Raw genomic sequence first — 20,924 nt, 5'->3', positions numbered from 1 at the left:
AAAGAGTTAAGAAAGATGATCCCAAGCCAACCAAGGGCGTGATCTCTTCAATCTCACTCGATAAAGTCTGGTACACCCTTGTGTGATTTGATATGGTTTTCGTGTCCAGAAGAGACAAAGGCAGACGAAAACAGTGTCTCACATCTTTTTCTAGAAAATAACGGGTCAATGTCTTCCCAAGCCACTCGTGCTTGCTTCTATAAACAACATCAATCTTGAATTCTACCAAAAACACTCAAACTATATTTCGGCAATATAGTTTCTTGCATTGGAAGCAATCACTTGTTTCCATCATCACAGCTTGAAAAAGATTTGTCATTGGAATTAGTTCATATTTACAGTTCTCATTTAAAACATGTCAATATATGTAGTCCAATGCTTGTTTGATTAATCCCATAGAGCAACATTACATTAATTCAGCAAAAATTAGATTTGTGGAAAATCAAATTTAAAAATGGAAAAACGGACAGGGAAACAAACTAAATTAAACAAAAAGAAAAATAGAATTATGTGTTTAGGTTACAGATGCATCGTTACGAGGAAACGAAGCTCTGACAGAGAAGCCATTTTCTCCATTTTTGTCATCTCTTCTAATTTCTTCTATTTATTCCAGTATTCCATTAACCAGCAAAAAAACTCATAAATTAGATTATTTGTAGATTTTAACCAATTTACAAAAATTTCGAGCAGGAATCGAAGAAAAGGACTATTTGACCCTTTTCTTCTTCCTCCTCCCTCATTTCTACCACCACGATTTCTTCTTTATTTATTAGCCGCCGAAGGGAATTCCTCCGGCGCCATTTTTTATAATTTTTTTGTTTTTATCTTTAGAGATGGGAACCGAAATTATCAGGCCTCAAAATTGTTTGGTTGACCGGATGAGAGATTCTCCGGCGACTTTTTTTAACTCCCGGAGGAATCATTTTCACCGGAAACCGCCTCTCAAACCTGATCAAAGGAGAAGATTCGGTTCCGATGAGTTCAGAACGACGACAAAGAACATTGTTAGGAGAAAAGGAGAGTCTTTTGACTCATTCTCAAACATCAAAGTTCGTAAATATTCACCGGAGGTTTCTGCCGATGATATTTATGCCGGATCTTCGATATTCGCTGTTTCCCCAGCGCCAAGCTCGTTACCTTTGCCGTCTTTCTCGAAGAAGAAAGCGAAAAGCCAGGTTGTTGTCGTTTCCATTGATGACTCGGCCTCTCAAGATCTCCGGAGACTTCTCCGGCTAAAGTTTTGAGACTATCAATTAAACGAAAAAGTTATCGAAATCGTCAGTTATTTAACGGTTAATATATAAAATCTAGGAATCGTCTCCGTTACTGTTTTTTAATCTTATCTTTCCTTTAAATATCTTGTTTAGAAAGGGATGGGTATGAAAAAGATTGAATTAAAAGTATGGGGTCAGATTTAGAAATTAATGTTAAATATTAACTGACTTTTTTGAATTCTTTGTGTAATGTGGAAATTTAAAACTGAAATCCTTTGAGATCCAAATGTGAATTAATTAAAACGATATGGGCTGAAAGAAGTATTCGTTTGAGGCCCAATAAATATATTTAAGTTTAAAGCCTTTTAGGTGTCCACAAACTGCGTAGAAGAATGGGAGGATTTTGATCAGGTTTATAGCTAGATTTTGTGCACAGAAGCAGTTTGTGATGTGGTTTCGATTGGTGTTCCGCATAATGGCGTCACGACGTTCTTAATGCAGATATATAACTATGGATATAATGCTAAATAAAACTTAAAAATGCAAGATTTGGCCTAAAAACACAAATCAAAAATTTATTATGCAAATAACTATGGATATAGTAGCTTATTTCATTATGAAACTTTTGATCTCTAGAATTGTTTCATACCGTACTTTAACTTTACTTTATGTCATTCCATGATAGCTTATTTCATTATGAAACTTTTGATCTCTAGAATTGTTTCATACCGTACTTTAACTTTACTTTATGTCATTCCATGATTATGACATGTATCCAATCAGAAGTACTATTGTCTATTTTAATGTCTATGTTTGAACAATTTAGGAATCTTACAAAGGTTATATAAATGATCACTATAGCAAAATTTTGTGAATTAATAACATTTTCGACTGATGAAGATTGAAGAATTTGATGGGGATTTATAGTCATCGTCTTTGTCTCATTTTACCCAACTCCATTAACATATCTTCAAAACTTAAATCTCTCGAAATTAGTTTCATTCAATTAATCACCTACAATATTATAAAGATCATCTTTGTCTCACAAAATCAGTTCTGAGTTTCATTCAACTTCAGTTCTTGGAAAGTTGGAAGAATAAAAAAAAAATTGAATAAAACATTTTTTTTGTTTTTAGTCGGAAGTTGAATAAAACATATATGATTCAACTCATTTACCTAAAACAAAAGATGAAAACTAAACAAATTTGTCACATTATACCTTAATGTAAAAGAATCAAAATATAACACCAAATTATTTTCTTCTTCTTTTCTATTAAAAAAAAAAAACTTTTCTTGATAGAGTATGACACCAAAATTTTCATATTTCAAACATAAATATAAAAGAATTCACGTGACTTCCAATAGCAAAGAACAACATCTTGAGTTATTAGTAAGAGCATGTACCGTTGTACGTGTTTTGAGTTTTAAATGTATTATTCTCGCAAATCGATTGTGACATGTAATTAATTTCGCCAACCTTTCACGATTATTTTGAACCACACATCTTACTTACCACCCAGCAGATCCCCTCTTGGATACTTTTCTCTCAACTCTCATTAAGACTTTGGTTTTGACTGTTTGGTCTACCCATATAGTGTGTAATCATATCTCTCTGAGGCAACAATTAAAAACTATACCACAATGGTACAAACTGCACCACGACACTAGCTAGAATCATTTGGTTAGAATAACGGGGACACATTTTTTTTATGTTGTAACGAACGAACGAGAAATGTATTGAGTCACTGTTACAGCATTGAATGTAGCACATGCCGATAGATAGGATAATATCGTGATATTGCCTAAAAAGCCTAAAACAATAGGAATTTATTAATAGTATGTGGCAAGACGTTCGAATTTAAGAGCTCTCCACAATGAAAGCTACATATGTCAAATTATGCAAGTTTTCGAGAAACACTTAATTTTAGGGTTAATTATTTTTCAATATTTACAATAACACCAATGAAAGGTTCTGCGTTGGCTGGAGGATGTCTTTCAAGTTTCACCAGTCGGGCTGTTACCAACCACCGATCAAAATGGAATAGCTGAGTATTTAGCATCCAACGTTTTTTATTTTCATTACTCTTATCGGTACAATAATAAACTTTTTTTTACATAATTGAAAATTTTAATAAGCTTCAGTAGTATCTGAAAAGAAAATATGTGCATTGGTAACTCAAACATAACACTATAAAATAAATAAATTCCTAAATTACACACTACTTCTGTCTCTATATTAAAAACGACAAACAAACAAAAAAATTACTAGCATGTGTAAGAATGTAACCAGGTAACATTGACACTTATACACCATGAAGACACTATTGCCATACGCGTTTCAATTTCTGTCAGTACGTGGTGTTTAAATGTCGAAAGAGTCTAGACGATAAGGACGAGACACTAGCAATCCTGGTTATGTGAGATTCTGAGGTTCAAAGTTGCAAAATCCGGAAGTAATATATTAAATCAATATATAGGAAAAGCAAACCCCAAATCTTTTTTCGCTTCACCAATGTTTGTAAGATTATAGCAGCCTTAAACTCCCCAAGTCTTTAACCTTTTCGTCGGCTAATTGAACATCGGGCCCCCAAACTAATTAAATACTAAACTTTATCTATTCATATTTTATTTGCATGGTATTAGATTGTACCACATAATATCTTTCCTTCTTTTTTTTTGTTGACCGTACACATCAAATCTAATCTAACTAAAGTGCACATTAATCATATCAAATAAATTTCCCAATATGGCAAGATATAGTATTAACCATTAATAATATATTTTTTAATGCGTGACTGACATTCTTCAGTAAGGTCATTGACTCTCCCCTAGACCCATACCAAAAAAAAATAGTAAACAGAAAAACAAAGAACACAATGGGAGGATGGATACAAACACAATTACGAATTTGCAGAAACCAAAGGCAAAAAACAAAAAAACTTAAATGACTTTTTAAAAGCTTTTGATTGATCCAGCCAAGACATGATTATGACTCCCGTTTTGTACTTTCCCCACAGGTTTGGCACCCAACTTCTCCACAAACTTTTCAAGATTCCTATCCGACGAACCACCGCGAGCAACCGCCGCCTCCGCCTCTTCCTTCCACTTCAAAGCATTCTTTTTCAACTCGATCGCTTTCTCTCCTTTAGTAACCTCTCTCAACCTCTCCGCAACTTCCTCCCTCGGCACTAACCTCTCCTCCGCCTCTCCACGGCTTAGCCTCACTCCCGTCTTCCAAACATCGATCATGTAAACGGCGTCCGTGACTTGATCTCCCCATTGAGGAAAACAAACCGTCGGGACTCCGGAAGACACAGCTTCCATCGTTGAGTTCCATCCACAGTGAGTCACGAAACATGCCACTGAAGGATGAGATAATACTTTCTCTTGTGAACACCATTCAACGATCTTCCCTTTCCCTTTAACTTCTTCCGGCAAAACATGTTTCTCTTTGTTGAAACCTAACTCTTGTTGTCTAATCACCCACAAGAACGTAACGTCGGCGTTTAACACACCGTAAGCGATCTCGTCTATTTGTTCTTGTTTCAAGTAAGCAACGGTCCCGAATGAGATGTAAACAACGGAGGAAACTGGCTGCGAGTCTAACCACTCCATGCAAGGATCCGTTGGCTCAGAGATGTTTACTTTAACGACATCATAAGCTACGGTTTTAGCCATTTTGTAGAGTGGTCCTAGCGGTCTGATAACACCGGGGAGAGAGAGCGTCGACATGTGGTCAATGATGTCTTTCTCCAATGAGTTGAAAGTGTCGATGAAAATGGAGAAAGTCTTGTGAAGCCGTTTAATCTGATCTATGATCACTTCTCGCAAAGCGGAGTGAGGACTTGAAGGGTGAATGAAAGAAGGGATCTCGTCATGTTTCAAGAGAGGCATGCCAGAGATTTGGACATCGATCTCGGGTTCTGTTTTGGTCGGGAAGTCAACTAGGTTGTGGTGGTAATAGTAATAAGCAGCTAAGCAGGCACAAGATTGAACCCAAAGAACAGCACAAGGGATTTGAAGATCTTCTGCCACGTCACAGACCCAAGAGACGAAAGGGTTGTTGATAAGACATGTCACGGGCTGTTTCGTTACTTCCTTGTAACGTTTCACAAGGTTCTTGATCTCTCTTTTGCCGACCAGCTCTAGATGTGGTCGGAGGATGGTTAAGTTGGTTCTGCTAGCTTCGTCGTCTTCAGGAAGCCCGTCGTCGAAGAAATCATACCGGAGATAGCCTTTACCAACCGGTTTGAGGACACGGTCTTGGATTTTGTTGGAGATTCGCATCTTTTTGCCCCATGACTCAGTGGTGACGAAGGTTATGAGCAAACCCTTTGAAGCTAAGAGCTTACCAAGACGAAGAAGTGGATTAACGTGGCCTTGCCCTGGAAAAGATACGAGCATCACATGAGGAGGTAGAGGAGGAGAAGATTCTAGCTCCATTTTTAAGAAAACTTGGTTTCTCTTTTTGTGTGCTCTGTTTTTGTTTTGTTTTGTTTTGTTTTAAGTGTGTGACTTGTTGGATGGTAGAAGAGAAGAAATACGTCTTAAATAGGAGAGACAAGCAAGGTGAATAATTAAGGAGCTCTTAATTATTACCGTCGCATATTGGCCCATTGCGTTATTTAATACTTGTTGATTTTCTCTATTGAAATTATTGTAAAATTTGTTACTATCTTCAATATCTGGATTTCATATAATGCACGATAGTTAATACTTCGGGTCAGTAGGTGACGTGGATACAGAAATTTTCACTCATTTGTTTCCCTTATTATATACACTTTTATAAACCAAAAAGAGAAAAGATCATAGAGAAATATAACGTCACCTCTCTAAATTCCATGTGGTTTTGAGGAATATTCGATGATTGGTCCAAAAGATTGAAATTTCATCTCAGAAACAACCCAAAAACAATACTAGGTATCGCAATAAAAAAAATTGCAATATTCAACGTAGGTTAGATGCATGTAGCTCTAACTTGTAAAATGCAAAATGAATAAAAGGGATCATACCGATAGAACGAGATAGAAAATTAACGGAATGGAAAATTATAGAAATAATTTCATTGCTCTTCAATTTAGTACCAAGATAGTTGGCTTTTTATATTTGAGATACAATCGTCAAAGATACACATTCAACGACCATTCACCAAAATGTATACCGTATTCATAATTTAGTCCAGCAACGTCCCAAATTATATCTACCTCAATCCTAACCGGTGAAAGTGAAACTGATCGTCGTTGACTATTGCTGTGAGATATTTTTGGACGAAGATATGTAATTCTGTTAACGTTACAAAAAAGTTAGAAACGGCGTGGCGAGTTTTAAAACCTCTTACTTAAGTTTTTGTTTTTGTTGGTAGAGTCGTAGAAATTAAAAAATCTTGGAGATTAGTACCATTAATTCCACAAAATTAAAAAGGTGACGTGTTATAATTCTGTTGGTTAACTAATTTAGAGGACTAGTTTCAATTCCACCCAGTTTCGTTCGAGTAGTTCCAACTCGTTGATGTGCTACGAACCATAAATGAGTTTTGTTTTTGCCACCGGACAGCTTTTTATTGTGAATTTAGTTTTCTTCTACAAATTGTTATTCAAAAATCAAAATAGTGTTAATGCATGAGAGCTGTAATAAATTGTGTAAAACATCCGACACAAAAAGCAAATCCTATTTTGCCCACATAGTTGTGGTTTAGTGGTAAATGAGAATTGGGGAAAGCTTCAAAGAAACTAACTCAAGTGTAATCTATCTTAAAAACAAAAATTACATGTGTGGAAAGTTTGGGTTTGGGCCAAAACAGTTCATATGGTAGTCAGTAACATGTAATCTTTACATTAGTCAGAAAACATTTTAAATTTAGGACCGACATTGTGATGGTTTTTCGGGGAAAAATCCACTGTAAAACATTTTGATACGTTTCTACTAAAACTAACCAGATTAATCGATAAAATTTATAAATAAAAAAAACTAAGTGATAATAAATACTATTGAATATAATTAACTACTTTAAATTATTGAAACAATATTATAAAAAAATGTATTGGTTGAGAGCTACACCTCAACTTTAATTATTTAGTTAGGTAACAAACCATTATAAGACATTATTTATTCCTTTTTTTCAACCGAAGATTTTGAACTTGAAACTCATATCAATATCCAAAAGGGTATTCTTACCACTAAAAAGGTCTGTTATATTGTTGTGTTTATGTTCATTGCGCAATACACTTTGACTATATTCAGGTAATCATATATAATTAAACATTTGATTCCAGAAAATATATAATTAGTGATATATTGCAATAAATGCGTTTACTAATTGAGTTAGATATATATAGTCTGCTATGAAACTTCTATCGTAAAGATCTATTTTTGGCATCATTCGTCAGGACTTTTTTTGTTAATATGTGAATACGATCGTCTTGCGTTCACATCTTCTAGAAGAAAGTACGTCCTGTTTTTCTTTCTTCGTCAATTCTTTATACTGCATATAAACGGACAGCAACTTCGCAGACAATTTTGATGGGTATGGTCTACGGAATAACCACGAAGATCAAACTTAAAAAATGTTACAATGTTTTTAAGAAAAGCGAAGCTCAAATGTTTCATAAAAGAAACAATTTATCTTAATAATATTTTGGCCTCAGACACATTTAACTACGATAAATATGTTGTACAAGTACCGAGACTAGTGGATCTATTTGTTTACAATTTCACCTCTTCGAGCATTTGTGGATGACGAAAGAGAATGGTGTCATAACTATTCTGAAGACAAATGAAGTCACACATATCAAAACAGGCTGAAGAATGGCCACTCATGTCTTGCCACACAATTTTATATTCTCTTTATTTTGCTTTTTTCACTAGGTCACATGTCTCTTGCTCGAATCACCTCTCTTTTGAACCATTTAGTATGTAACACAGTTCTGAACAATGGGTACATGTGAATCTCTCTGGCAATTAGCACTAAAAAGCTGCCATTTTTTCCGTTCACAGTATCTTTTAGCTTCTTTTGACTTTTTTTTTTTGTTTTGGACAAATGCAAGTCCTGATCAAACAATGAATTACGTTAGATTACTAATCCGACAAGAGCAAAACAATGATCAGTCACGTGAACAAAGATTTTTAGTGTACGGACGGCCCCGTTGCAACTCCAATTTGGGCTCTTGGGCTTTTCGTGTCATCTATATTGAAAGTTTTTTGAAAAGACAATGACCCAAAAGCCAGCGCATCTCTGTCCACCCCATCTGGACCTGACTTGTGTACGAATGTAATATGACGAATTATAATTCGATGTATCAAGATGAATTAAGACGAGCGTCAAATCATGATGATCACTAAGGTTGAATGAACTGAATCTATAGTGTGTGACAACCAATGAAACTCCGAGAGCATATTGATTTTCGCGACATTCACACAAATGAAACGGCTGTGATACTATCATACTACTTTAGAAATGTTATGTTATTTATTTTTATTTAAAAACAGAGTATTCACAGGTTCTACAAAACGTTCATAAACTTAACCGGTTTTAACAAACTATTAAGTCGAGTAAACCATATGTATAAATCAGTAGTTTCCTATGTGTAGTCTCTAAATACACAAAAATGTTTTTAACAAGATTCAAATATATAAATAAATTTATACATGTTCCGGTCTACTTGCCAAACATATTGTTTCACACTCGATACGTTTTGGACTACCAGATCTTTCAACGACCGTATGACGATATGTGTGACAACAAATGGAATGGAGCATTAAAAATGACTTCACACTTCTATGTATCTAATACAAAGAGAAACATAACGAATCTAATCCTCCAAGCCACGTTTTCTAGTACAAGCCTAAAATACTAAAAAGGGTAACCTAAACAAATAAAAAAGTTATAATTAAATTTTCCCCCAACTTTTTCTAAAGAGTATAAGCAACACCAAACCCGTTTTTACGTAGAAGCAATGTCTCTCTCTCATCCTATAAACACTCGACAAACAACACTTTTATGAATTCACATTCAAGAACACTATAAACGACAACTAAAAATATAATTTACAAAAGAAGAACAAAAAAATGTCGAAAACATTCAAAGCCATAAGAGACCGGACATATTCAGGCGTAGGAGACCTCATCAAGCTCCTCCCGACCGGAACCGTCTTCTTGTTCCAATTTTTAAACCCTGTCCTAACCAACAATGGACATTGCCTCCTCATCAACAAATACTTAACCGGAGTTCTCATCGTTATTTGTGCCTTCTCTTGTTGCTTCACTTGCTTCACCGATAGTTACCGAACAAGAGACGGTTACGTTCATTATGGAGTTGCCACCGTGAAGGGTCTTTGGCCAGATTCATCTTCAGTGGATTTGTCTTCGAAAAGGCTTAGAGTTGGAGATTTCGTTCACGCTTTCTTCTCTCTTATCGTGTTCAGTGTTATTTCCTTGTTGGATGCAAACACCGTGAATTGTTTCTATCCTGGCTTTGGCTCCGCTGGGAAGATCTTTCTCATGGTTTTGCCTCCGGTGATCGGAGTTATCTCCGGTGCTGTTTTCACGGTGTTCCCTAGTAGACGTCACGGAATTGGGAATCCCTCGGACCACAGTGAGGATGATGCTTCCGAGATGAAATGATAGTATATGATTTTATACTATTTATATGCATAAAACATTAAAATGTAATGGCATGTGTTTATTCGTGGAATGGTAAATACGAAAGTTTTATAATTGTGATCTTTTTTTTTGTTATTTTTATTTATGTATTTGAATGCTGATCATATGTTGTGTGTTTGTTTTTTGGTATTTTTTCCATATGTTTGTTGATAAACTCAAAAGTAATAACATATCTCTTTTTATGCTCATAGTGAGTGAATCAGCATTATTGAAATCACTAGATGTTAAGGAGTTGAAACTTAAGAGACACTTATATGAACTAATGTATATACACACAAATATTTCTATATATCCTTTTATTTTGAAAGAAATTAGCTAGGAAAAATTAATGTGGATGGGCCCTTTAACAAAAAAAATAAAAAAAATTAATGTGGATGTTAAAAAGGTAAGCCTAGAGTATGAATAAGATAAAAAGTGTACGTTCTTGATTTTCTTTAGATGATAATCATTCAATTATTATACATTGATTTTTAAGAAAATGATAAAAAATTACTAATATTGGTCATGGATGTCGTGAGCCATTTTTCTTTTTGTTTGTTCTGTTTCGTTCTTAGTACCAATGATTACACAACATAGTTGCAAATTGAGAAAACAAAAGTTTGGGTCCGAAGAGTAAGGGCTTCAAATCTATTGAAATAAAGTTAGGGGTTAAATATTGAATAGACAAAAGGTTTAAGACTATATCGCAATTTATCAAAAGTAACATTGGATGTTAGAACCCTGCTGCCTTAACCACTCTAAAACCCTAAATCCCGCCATCAAAAGCTAGAAGAAGAAGAAGAAGAGAAAATCAAAACCAAAGCTTTTGGAGAATGGTGAAGGCTTACCAAAGATACGATGCAGCGACCTCTTTCGGTGTGATTTCATCTGTAGATTCGAACATAGCTTACGATTCGACGGGGAAGTATGTGCTTGCTCCGGCGTTGGAGAAGGTCGGAATATGGCACGTCCGGCAAGGTGTCTGCTCCAAAACCCTAACTCCTTCCTCCTCTCGCGGTGGACCATCTCTCGCCGTTACCTCTATAGCCTCCTCTGCTTCTAGCTTGGTACTTACTTTTGTTCGTTTTTTATTTTGATTTGCTTAATGACTTGAAAGTTGTTCACTTTGTAATCTATTTGGTAGCTAAATAGAGCTAGAAATGTCGTATTTGAATTTTAAGCTAGAATTAATAATATTCATGGTGCTTTGTACTATTGAGTATCTGAAGGAGTTTGCTGTTGTTTGATTCTGTGTGATAAACCAGGTGGCAGTTGGGTATGCAGATGGGAGCATAAGAATATGGGATACTGAGAAAGGAACTTGTGAGGTTAATTTTAATAGCCATAAGGGGGCGGTGACTGCTTTGCGGTACAATAAGGTTGGATCGATGCTTGCATCTGGAAGTAAAGATAATGATATTATCTTGTGGGATGTTGTTGGCGAATCAGGTCTTTTTCGTCTCCGTGGGCACCGAGATCAGGTTATTTAATGTCTAGCTTGATATTTCTAGTATTTAGTGTTTGATGATTCTGCTATGGTGTGTGGGTTTTTATAGTGGTTTTTGACAAGAGCAATGTTCATGTGTCTAATGTAGGTCACAGATCTTGTATTCTTGGATGGTGGTAAGAAACTTGTAAGTTCATCTAAGGACAAGTTCTTGAGAGTCTGGGATCTTGAGACCCAACACTGTATGCAAATAGTTAGTGGTCATCATAGTGAAGTGTGGTCTGTTGATACTGATCCAGAGGAGAGATATGTTGTTACTGGGTCGGCTGATCAAGAACTTAGATTTTATGCTGTCAAGGAATATTCGTCTAACGGATCATTGGTATCTGACTCAAATGCAAATGAAATCAAGGCCAGTGAAGAACATTCGACAGAGAACAAGTGGGAAATTCTAAAGCTGTTTGGGGAAATTCAGAGACAAACTAAGGATAGAGTTGCGAGAGTTAGATTCAATGTTTCGGGAAAACTTCTGGCTTGTCAAATGGCAGGTAAAACTATTGAAATATTCCGGGTTTTGGATGAAGCTGAGGCTAAGCAGAAAGCAAAGCGTAGGCTTCGCAGAAAAGAGAAGAAGAGTTCCAAAGTGGGGGATGAAAATTCAACCGCTAATGGCGAAGCAAGTGCTAAAATTGAACTAGCTGATGCTGTTTCTAGTCCTACTGTCCTTGATGTTTTCAAGCTCTTACAAGTCATTAGAGCTGGGAGAAAAATCAGCTCTTTCTCTTTCTGTCCGACAGCTCCAAAAGAATCCTTAGGAACATTAGCTCTCTCTTTGAACAATAACTCACTGGAATTCTATTCCCTTAAAAGCAGCGAAAACGCGAAAACTGTTACCATTGAACACCAAGGACATCGCTCTGATGTGAGGAGTGTTACCCTCAGTGAAGACAACACCCTTTTGATGTCAACCAGTCACAGTGAAGTAAAAATTTGGAATCCCAGTACAGGTTCCTGCCTCCGGACCATTGATTCAGGATATGGATTATGCAGTTTGATTGTTCCCCAAAACAAGTATGGTATTGTTGGAACCAAGAGTGGGGTACTTGAAATCATTGATATAGGGAGCGCTACCAAAGTGGAAGAAGTGAAGGCTCATGGTGGCACTATTTGGTCAATTACACCTATTCCAAACGATAGCGGGTTTGTCACAGTCAGTGCAGATCATGAAGTCAAATTCTGGGAATACCAAGTCAAACAGAAATCTGGCAAGGTGAGATTCCTGACCTTAAGTTTCTTTTATTTTCTCTATTAGATAAGTAAACGTTTTTGTATCATAGATTGCCTCTCTACTCTCTTTTTTTCCATCTCCTGTTTTCCGTGCCTTTGTTTTCTGGAATTGCTCACTCTTAAGAAAGTTGTTGATGAGCACATTGTTTATTAGTGTTATTTGAGTAGTATATTACAGTGTGCTAAAATGATTCGATCAAAACATATTGTGTTTGATAACCTGCAGGCGACCAAGAAACTCACTGTTTCAAATGTTAAGTCCATGAAGATGAATGACGATGTACTTGCTGTTGCTATCAGCCCGGATGCTAAACACATAGCAGTTGCACTGCTTGATTCCACAGTGAAGGTAGATTTTCTGTTTATGGCATATGTAAATGAGAAAATAATAATTTTCAGTACGTCATATAAATGATACGCTAACCACATTCTTATAATCGTATCTATCGTATTATCATTTACATTGACGTATGTAACACTAACTTATGTACCTTATATTGGTTTCAGGTTTTCTACATGGATTCCCTAAAATTCTACCTCTCCTTATATGGCCACAAGTTGCCTGTGATGTGCATTGACATCTCATCAGATGGAGAGTTGATTGTTACTGGTTCTCAGGACAAAAATTTGAAAATTTGGGGTTTGGATTTTGGTGATTGTCATAAGTCTATCTTTGCTCATGGTGACAGGTACTTCCATAATTCGTACCATATTTCTGAAAATGGCATAACGTACTCAATAATGTGGACCCAGTTTTTCCTTGAATATTATAATTTTGTGTAAGAAAACAGTATGACTAATTGCATGACATGATATATAAGCAGAAAACCCCTTTCCTTTTCCAGTATCTTCCCAACAGATTTACTTGGCTAGTAAAATGTTGATTATTACCGCAAATATTATATTTTGTGTTAAAGACTCCTTGGAATCATTAAAAGATTGTGGAGCTTAACTGACACGCGACTTTGTTTTACAGTGTCATGGGTGTAAAATTTGTTCGGAATACCCATTATCTGTTCAGCATTGGGAAAGACCGCCTCGTCAAGTATTGGGATGCTGACAAATTCGAGCATTTGTTAACGCTTGAAGGACATCATGCAGAGATTTGGTGCCTTGCTATCAGTAACCGTGGTGATTTTCTCGTAACAGGATCTCATGACCGCTCCATGCGTCGCTGGGATCGCTCTGAAGAACCTTTCTTCCTCGAGGTAATTCCCCACTGTTGGAAGTTACTTATTTCAGTTTACATGATGAAATCAAATACGGAAGTCATGCAAGTTCAAGCATTCAAATATAATAACTCTTCTATGTGTATGTGGTTGTGAATGTAGATTTGGTGTCATACTGTCATGTCTACATAAATCTCAAGTATATTTTGACGAGTTATTTTATGTGACTTTAGGTCAATTAATGTAATTTTACTGGAAATAATGCAGGAAGAGAAGGAAAAGAGGTTAGAAGAGCTTTTTGAGTCTGAGATTGATAATGCAGCAGATGACAGGCATGGACCCATGGAGGAAATTCCAGAGGAAGGTGTTGCAGCATTAGCTGGCAAGAAGACGATAGATGTTCTATCAGCTGCTGATTCAATTATAGATGCTCTGGAAGTAGCAGAAGATGAAACAAAGCGTCATGCTGCTTATGAGGTGGGAATCGTTACTTTGTTTGTTTATCTATACATATCGACATGACATCCCCCTAGTTGGTACTTCGTTTTTGGCTAATTTGGAGTTGAATTTAACACAAAATGGTTATGCCAATATCTACGGTTGCTACTTTGTTTCCTACTTGTTCTTTGCATCGTGATTTTTCTTTCTTCCAATCTTCAGGAGGAGAAAACAAAGGGAAAAGTTCCTGAATACCTACCCAACGCTGTGATGTTCGGGCTTTCTCCGTCCGAATATGTTCTCAGGGCCATCTCAAATGTGAGAACAAATGATCTTGAGCAGACTTTGCTGGTAGGTTGCCTTTCTTCCATCAAACCATCGTTTTACTAGTTACTTGGTTGCACCCAACTCGTACTAGATCCATGGTTATGTTAATCAATACCCTTTCCTCTTTTGGGTTTTATGTAGGCTCTACCATTCTCAGATTCTTTGAAGTTTCTTTGCTACATGAAAGACTGGAGTTTAATTCCCGAAAAGGTAAATTATATACTCCTTTTGTGTCGTAGATTCTAGATTTTAGCTCTGAAGGGCTTATAGATATAGCTTCGTGTTGTAAAGTAGAATGTACTCGATCTGGGTCATCAACCTGTTATATTTTTACAACAGATTATAGATCCATCCTTCTCGTCTTAGAATATCTCTAATGTTTGTTACCAAATCCTGCAGGTAGAGTTGGTTAGCAGAATCGCAACCATTATATTACAGACACATCACAACCAGTTGGTAACAACACCATCTGCCAGACCAATCTTAAGCGTTCTCAGGGACATTCTTTACTCAGAAATCAAGGTTAGCAAAGAGGAAAATGTTGTTGAGTTGTATATCTTTTTATTTCTGAATTGGTTTTGATATGAATCTGGAACTTATCAGGCATGCAAAGATACAATCGGTTTCAATTTGGCCGCCATGGATCATGTCAAGGTAAAAACATTTCGCACTTTGGATTATGTTCATTTTTAGCATTTTATCTCATCTTTGTGGGTATTTAAAGTGAAGCTGTGGTGTTTTGCAGCAAATGATGGATGCAAGATCTGATGCTCCCTTCAAAGATGCAAAGGCCAAGCTATTGGAGATAAGGTCACAGCAAGCAAAACGTATGGCATCACGAGGAGATACAAAGATGGAGAAAAAGAGAAAGAAGAAGCAGAAGAAATTAGAGGAAGGACAACATGGCCATGCTTTGTTCTGAGGATGTAACTTTTAAAGATGGTTAATTTAAATCCAATTTTGCCTGTTGTAACCTTTTTTTTTCTTCCATTTAATGTTTTACTAAATCACTTCGTGGAAATGTCAAATGTGGCTCGAAAGGGTCAAAATATAAATTTTCGTTACCAAGGGTCAAAATTGTACATTTCTTAAAATTAAAGGGCCATTCGTGAATAAATGATATGTTTGTGGTTTAAGACTGATTAAACCAGTCTGGTTTAATTCCGAGCTCCACTAATTTCCGGTTAACGTAAAGGTCTTTGCAATGGCGGAACAGTGATGACGGCGACGGTGATCGAATGGTGAGTTTCGTCGGACACCGTCGCTTTTACTTGATTCTCGCGCCTACCTCAAGGTCTCTTTCTCTGCTCCGTATATACAATATACATATACACACAAAACGATCGAGATTATGAGCATTACACGAAATTTTTTCTTACAATTTGGATTTCGATTTCTGAAAATATTCTCACTCATATAGTGAAATAAAAGCGTGTGAAATGGGTTTATGATAAAGGAAATAAAAATTTCATCTTGGGTCAATTTTACAGAAACAAACCCCTTGCAATATATCATCAAGTGATTATTGTTCATTCCTGAGTTACACAAGCTTTGAATTTTATGTTTTGCAATTTCTTGTGGAGGATTACTACTTTCAGTTGTTTGTGTTAAGAGTTCTGCTTCAATGCAAGTGACTATGCCTCATTCCATTATGTCTCTTGATTACACAGAGAAAGATGACTACTCTTCTTCCTGGAATGCACAATTTAGCAGACCTGATGGTGGTAAGTTAAACCTCTGACACTAAGTACATGGAAGTGACACTTGAGATATTTGCTTTTGTTTTCAGTTGAAGCCGGAGTCAGAATTTGCATCTGTATTTTTGGCTATGGTCTCAATTTTGACATTTTGTTGCTCTAGTTGTTTGGCGTTACAGGTCTTTAGTAGTACTTATGATGAATGATACTGATCCGCTTAGCCAGGAACTTAATATCATGTTTCAATAGTCTCATCAAGTTTTTCGATAAGTTTTTAGCATCCTTCCTCCTGCTTAAGGTTTGCTTGAAAATATCATTCAAGAGCATGCCAAACTGAGTGGAAATTTTTTTGGTCCCAGGGTTGGTAATTTGTTTGATAAAGTCAAGTAATAGCTTGTTTATATATTAATATTTTAATCATAAAATATGGTACTCTATCTACACATGCACAATCTAAACCCTTCACAGAAGTCAAGTTGTGTACAGAATATATTTTTTTTTTGTCAGTTTTCTGTTTAACCTACTTGGGAGAATTTCGTGGAGATGGTTGATCAACAGGTAAGGTTTTGGTTCCTTGTTGTTCTTTCTTTCTCTGGTAGCAGGTTTACATTGTTTGACATTTTAGAATAGAGTTAATTAACGCTCAACAAAAAATAGAGTTATTATCCTCTATTCACCAAATTTGGAGCAGTTGGCTCATTGCTTTCTCTTCATAAATACTTTTAATCATCTCATCTCTTCATTGATATGATATTATAGTCTTGTTGTTTGTTTAATTGTCTCATGAAAAGTTCAAATCTTTGTTTTGAAAACTCTCAAAGTGTTAATCTTTTGTAGCTGTTTCCATTTTTTGAAGCAGAATAACAGAGAGATTACATGTTGTGTGTGTTTAGAAGGAAGCTTGGTTGCCTTTTTTCAAGACTTAGATGGGTTATCAAGAAACGGGTGAGGGCTAGAGTTATAGTCAGGAGGTTCAGGAAAGCAAGGTGGAGAGCTCGAAGAAAAGAGAGTCCGGAATCTGAAGTTTCTTCTATCCATCTGAGCTCAAACTCTGGAAGACATATTCGGGTTGCAACGTTTAACGTGGCTATGTTCTCACTTGCGCCTGTTGTGCAAACCATGGAGGAAACAGCTTTTCTTGGTCATCTAGATAGCAGCAACATCACATGCCCTTCTCCAAAAGGGATTCTGAAGCAGTCTCCATTACATTCTTCTGCAGTCAGGAAACCAAAGGTTTGCATTAATCTCCCAGACAATGAGATTTCCTTAGCACAGAGCTACAGCTTTCTGAGTATGGTAGAGAATGATAACGACGGGAAGGAAAACAGAGGAAGTCTCTCGATGAGATCTCCCGTGTGTCTTCCCTCTTGTTGGTGGGACCAAGAAAGCTTTAACGGATACAGCAGCAGAAGAAGCATAGCTGAATTGTTAAGAGAGTTGGATGCAGACATCTTGGCTTTACAAGACGTGAAAGCAGAGGAAGAGACACTTATGAAACCATTATCAGATTTGGCTTCCGCCTTAGGTATGAAATACGTGTTTGCAGAGAGCTGGGCGCCTGAGTATGGAAACGCCATACTATCAAAATGGCCCATAAAGAAGTGGAGAGTTCAGAGAATTGCTGATGTAGATGATTTTAGGTAATACAAAAAATCTCTTTTGCTTATCTTACATTGATTTTCCTCTTCCCACTATATCATTGTTGATGTAAATGTCTTTTGCGTGTGCAGGAATGTGTTGAAGGTGACTGTAGAGATCCCATGGGCTGGAGATGTAAATGTGTATTGTACTCAACTTGACCATCTAGATGAGAACTGGCGTATGAAGCAGATCGATGCAATTACTCGAGGAGACGAATCTCCCCACATCCTCCTTGGAGGCTTGAATTCTCTTGATGGCTCTGATTATTCCATAGCAAGATGGAACCACATCGTAAAGGTACAATTTCGTTAGATCAGTCATTATTTAGTTGGTCTCATATATAACCAAAAACCATGTATTGTAAGAACAGTATTACGAGGATTCTGGAAAGCCGACGCCTAGAGTTGAAGTGATGAGGTTTCTCAAGGGAAAAGGATACTTGGATTCAAAAGAATTTGCAGGAGAATGTGAGCCTGTAGTCATTATTGCCAAAGGACAAAGTTAGTTTCTCCATTTTCTCTTAACTTGCAAAGTTCAATGTAGTAATAGTACTAATATGTGAAATTCTTGATCTGATGCAGATGTACAAGGAACATGCAAGTACGGGACACGGGTCGATTACATTCTGGCATCTCCAGAGTCACCTTACGAATTTGTTCCTGGCTCGTACTCAGTTGTTTCTTCCAAAGGTACTTCTGATCATCATATAGTCAAAGTCGATTTAGTTATAACCAAAGAGCGATCTCGAGGTAACTTCAAACATTCACGCAAGAAAGCAAAGCAGAAGATCTTTCAGATAAAAGCTAATTTGATGTCGAAAGATACATGGAAACTAGGAAATCTGATGTCTTCATAAAGTTTGGACACTGATTAAGAAACAACACTTGTGTATATGATAACGTTTATTCCCATCATATTAAGATGCAATACAACATTTAGTCTACATATTAATAGCTATGCTTACAAAGAACTAAATAAAAGTTTAAGTAAACAATGATATTCTTGTACAATCTACAACAAATCTTGACAAATAATTTAGAAACAACTGAGGTAACCGATCTTAGGCAGAGACCGAGGCTTTCTTGGTCTCCTCTTCAGCACCTACCTCCTCAGCAATTGGCGCGTACCCGATTCCACTTCGTTTGCTCGGAAACAAAGCAAAGATAGTGGCTGAGGCAACACCCACGGCAGGAGGCAAAGCCATGACAAGTGTCTTCTGTGTTTCCCTGAACCGAGGATAAAAGCAGCTCGCGGTATTAGCGTCAAGCAGCACCAGTGTACCAAACACAGCCAGCACGAAACCCGCATGAACGAAATCCGCTATCCTAAGCTTGTACTTGGATAAATCCACGGATCCTGGCTCCGCGTAAGTCCAAAGACCTTTCTTGGTGACTATACCGAACTTTCTTGATCCGTCAACGCCTTTGAAACTATCGGTAAAGCATGAGAAGACGCAGGAAAAGCTGCAAAGGGCGACAAGAATGCTCGACATGACCTTATTACCTGTGGAGCATTCACCGTCGTTAGTGAGGACAGGGTTAAGTAGAAGGTAGATAAAGAGTGTTCCCGTTGGGAGAAGCTTTATAAGACTCTCTAGGCCTGTGAGGGATTTGTTTGTGTTTGCCATGTTTTCTGATGAAGCTGGAGAGTTTGTTTTGGGTATGAGCAAAGAAGTTTCGGACATGAGCTTGAACCTTAGAGTTAGATGTATAAACTATAAAGTATGTTCTTGGCTTGATACGTGTGTCGGTATTTATAAAACAATTTTGAGATGATAAATCATTGATCCGGTCCGAGATGTTGGATTTAACACCGTAGAAGAATTGGTAATAACATTGACTAAGTCAAACTATTTTAAATTTTGTCTATATGTCTACACACGAAGACTCAATAATTTCTAAAACGGTTGATTATAATTTCTTCGATAAGTTATTGAGTTTTGGAACTAAATGCGAAGAAATTTCTAAGGCGTCGAATAAAGCACACGTTTGGTGATGAATCTTGACTGAATCTAAAGAGAAGTTTCTCTTATGGATCCGTAAAAATTTTAAGACTATACAACGACTTTGAATGTCTTTTGAATGTGTTGTTTTTGTGTTTATATGTTAAAATGCGGTTAGTTTTCTTTTATCAAACATAATTTGTAAACGTGATAACACAAAATTGATAGAGAATATGGACTTGTGTTTTAAAATCTACGTTTACATGCATTTGTATTTTACATGATCTAAAAGTGTGTTTATCGTATGTGAAACCATTACGTCAACATGGATTGTTTTTACGGTATTGTGTTACAAATGTAAATACACCATTTTAATATCTAAACTCACTTTTTTCTTCTTTTTGTTTGCGGTTGAACCAACCAAGCCCATACACGAGATAAAATTGACAACTAATTTATTTTACTTGTGTAAATTGAACTTAACCTGAAATTGGCAGTGAACCAACAAATCGACTAACTCGTTCTGCATGTTTACCTTTTATTTGTTTTTAGTAAATAATATCGTATTTGGCTGCGTCTACAGCGACTTGTATTCTAGCTTTAAACCTTTTTAAAAACTTGATATGGCTATTGGCTATAAGGATTTTCTTATAATAAATTGCTTGGAGATATGGGTGAGTGCAAACTCTTTCTTGACTTTTTACGTATAAATTTGTTAAAAACTAAGGAAGCACAGTTTAACTTTTATACGGAGATAATATAATGTAAGATATCAAAATTCATAATAAGATTTGAAAGGTCCATAATTAGTGATGGAACCTTCTTACGATGGACCCATTATCAAGTAAGAACCACTAATAATCTTTGGTTAGTTAGTATATATAATACGTTTTATGCCATTCGTTAAACGCATCCTACGTTCTTGCATGTCCCATGTCCATTCATCATGTGAGACGTGTCAAAGCGTTGATGTTTACCCAAATTTGCAGAAATTAATACAGTGAAACTAATTTACTATTTTTATTTTGGCTTGACGTGTTGAAATTGTTATTGAAAATACGAATTGTCTAAGGAAAAAATTGTCATTTTACTGTGCATGAGGAAATAGATAAGAATGGTGTGTAT

The 20,924-nt window shown here is 36.3% G+C and overlaps 6 protein-coding genes and 1 long non-coding RNA gene across 10 annotated transcripts; 5 read left to right on the top strand and 2 right to left on the bottom strand.

The window, feature by feature from the left end:
* The first annotated feature begins 620 nt into the window (after positions 1 to 620).
* AT3G21570 (proline-rich nuclear receptor coactivator) lies at positions 621 to 1,759 on the top strand. The gene has a single exon (NM_113052.3). It carries the CDS (start codon positions 834 to 836, stop codon positions 1,242 to 1,244), a length of 411 nt encoding a protein of 136 aa, NP_188794.1. The 5' UTR covers positions 621 to 833; the 3' UTR covers positions 1,245 to 1,759.
* Positions 1,760 to 3,933: 2,174 nt separating this feature from the next.
* On the bottom strand, positions 3,934 to 5,861 carry UGT84A2 (UDP-Glycosyltransferase superfamily protein). The gene has a single exon (NM_113051.3). The coding sequence runs from the start codon at positions 5,655 to 5,657 to the stop codon at positions 4,167 to 4,169; it is 1,491 nt and encodes a 496-aa protein (NP_188793.1). The 5' UTR covers positions 5,658 to 5,861; the 3' UTR covers positions 3,934 to 4,166.
* A 3,306-nt stretch (positions 5,862 to 9,167) lies between these two features.
* DMP2 (transmembrane protein, putative (DUF679 domain membrane protein 2)) lies at positions 9,168 to 10,147 on the top strand. The gene has a single exon (NM_113050.3). It carries the CDS (start codon positions 9,279 to 9,281, stop codon positions 9,831 to 9,833), a length of 555 nt encoding a protein of 184 aa, NP_566687.1. The 5' UTR covers positions 9,168 to 9,278; the 3' UTR covers positions 9,834 to 10,147.
* Positions 10,148 to 10,542: 395 nt separating this feature from the next.
* AT3G21540 (transducin family protein / WD-40 repeat family protein) lies at positions 10,543 to 15,655 on the top strand. Its single transcript, NM_113049.4, has 12 exons — positions 10,543 to 10,918; positions 11,117 to 11,332; positions 11,447 to 12,568; positions 12,812 to 12,934; positions 13,093 to 13,274; positions 13,562 to 13,793; positions 14,022 to 14,231; positions 14,415 to 14,543; positions 14,661 to 14,729; positions 14,919 to 15,041; positions 15,123 to 15,173; positions 15,265 to 15,655. Exons 1-12 carry the CDS (start codon positions 10,685 to 10,687, stop codon positions 15,439 to 15,441), a joined length of 2,868 nt encoding a protein of 955 aa, NP_188791.3. The 5' UTR covers positions 10,543 to 10,684; the 3' UTR covers positions 15,442 to 15,655.
* A 29-nt stretch (positions 15,656 to 15,684) lies between these two features.
* On the top strand, positions 15,685 to 18,801 carry AT3G21530 (DNAse I-like superfamily protein; the record flags this gene model as incomplete). 4 transcript variants are annotated; one of them, NM_001338538.1, is made up of 6 exons in its annotated part: positions 15,685 to 15,813; positions 16,190 to 16,243; positions 17,076 to 17,856; positions 17,947 to 18,154; positions 18,228 to 18,357; positions 18,439 to 18,713. In NM_001338538.1, exons 3-6 carry the CDS (start codon positions 17,093 to 17,095, stop codon positions 18,711 to 18,713), a joined length of 1,377 nt encoding a protein of 458 aa, NP_001326571.1. In that variant the 5' UTR covers positions 15,685 to 15,813; positions 16,190 to 16,243; positions 17,076 to 17,092. The 4 variants fall into 4 exon arrangements, with proteins under 4 accessions (NP_001326571.1, NP_001326570.1, NP_188790.2 ...); NM_001338539.1 differs by lacking the exons at positions 15,685 to 15,813; positions 16,190 to 16,243 and adding an exon at positions 16,687 to 16,774; NM_113048.4 differs by lacking the exons at positions 15,685 to 15,813; positions 16,190 to 16,243 and having other exon boundaries at positions 16,790 to 17,856; positions 18,439 to 18,801.
* Positions 18,748 to 19,582, bottom strand: DMP1 (transmembrane protein, putative (DUF679 domain membrane protein 1)). The gene has a single exon (NM_113047.3). It carries the CDS (start codon positions 19,539 to 19,541, stop codon positions 18,918 to 18,920), a length of 624 nt encoding a protein of 207 aa, NP_188789.2. The 5' UTR covers positions 19,542 to 19,582; the 3' UTR covers positions 18,748 to 18,917.
* AT3G04135 lies at positions 18,838 to 19,066 on the top strand. The gene has a single exon (NR_141067.1). It is a non-coding gene; the product is annotated as an other RNA (long non-coding RNA).
* Positions 19,583 to 20,924: the final 1,342 nt, after the last annotated feature.

Source organism: Arabidopsis thaliana, chromosome 3, assembly GCF_000001735.4.
Source record: "Arabidopsis thaliana chromosome 3, partial sequence".
Lineage (NCBI taxonomy): Eukaryota > Viridiplantae > Streptophyta > Magnoliopsida > Brassicales > Brassicaceae > Arabidopsis > Arabidopsis thaliana.
This window is presented reverse-complemented; position numbering and strand designations above follow the sequence as displayed.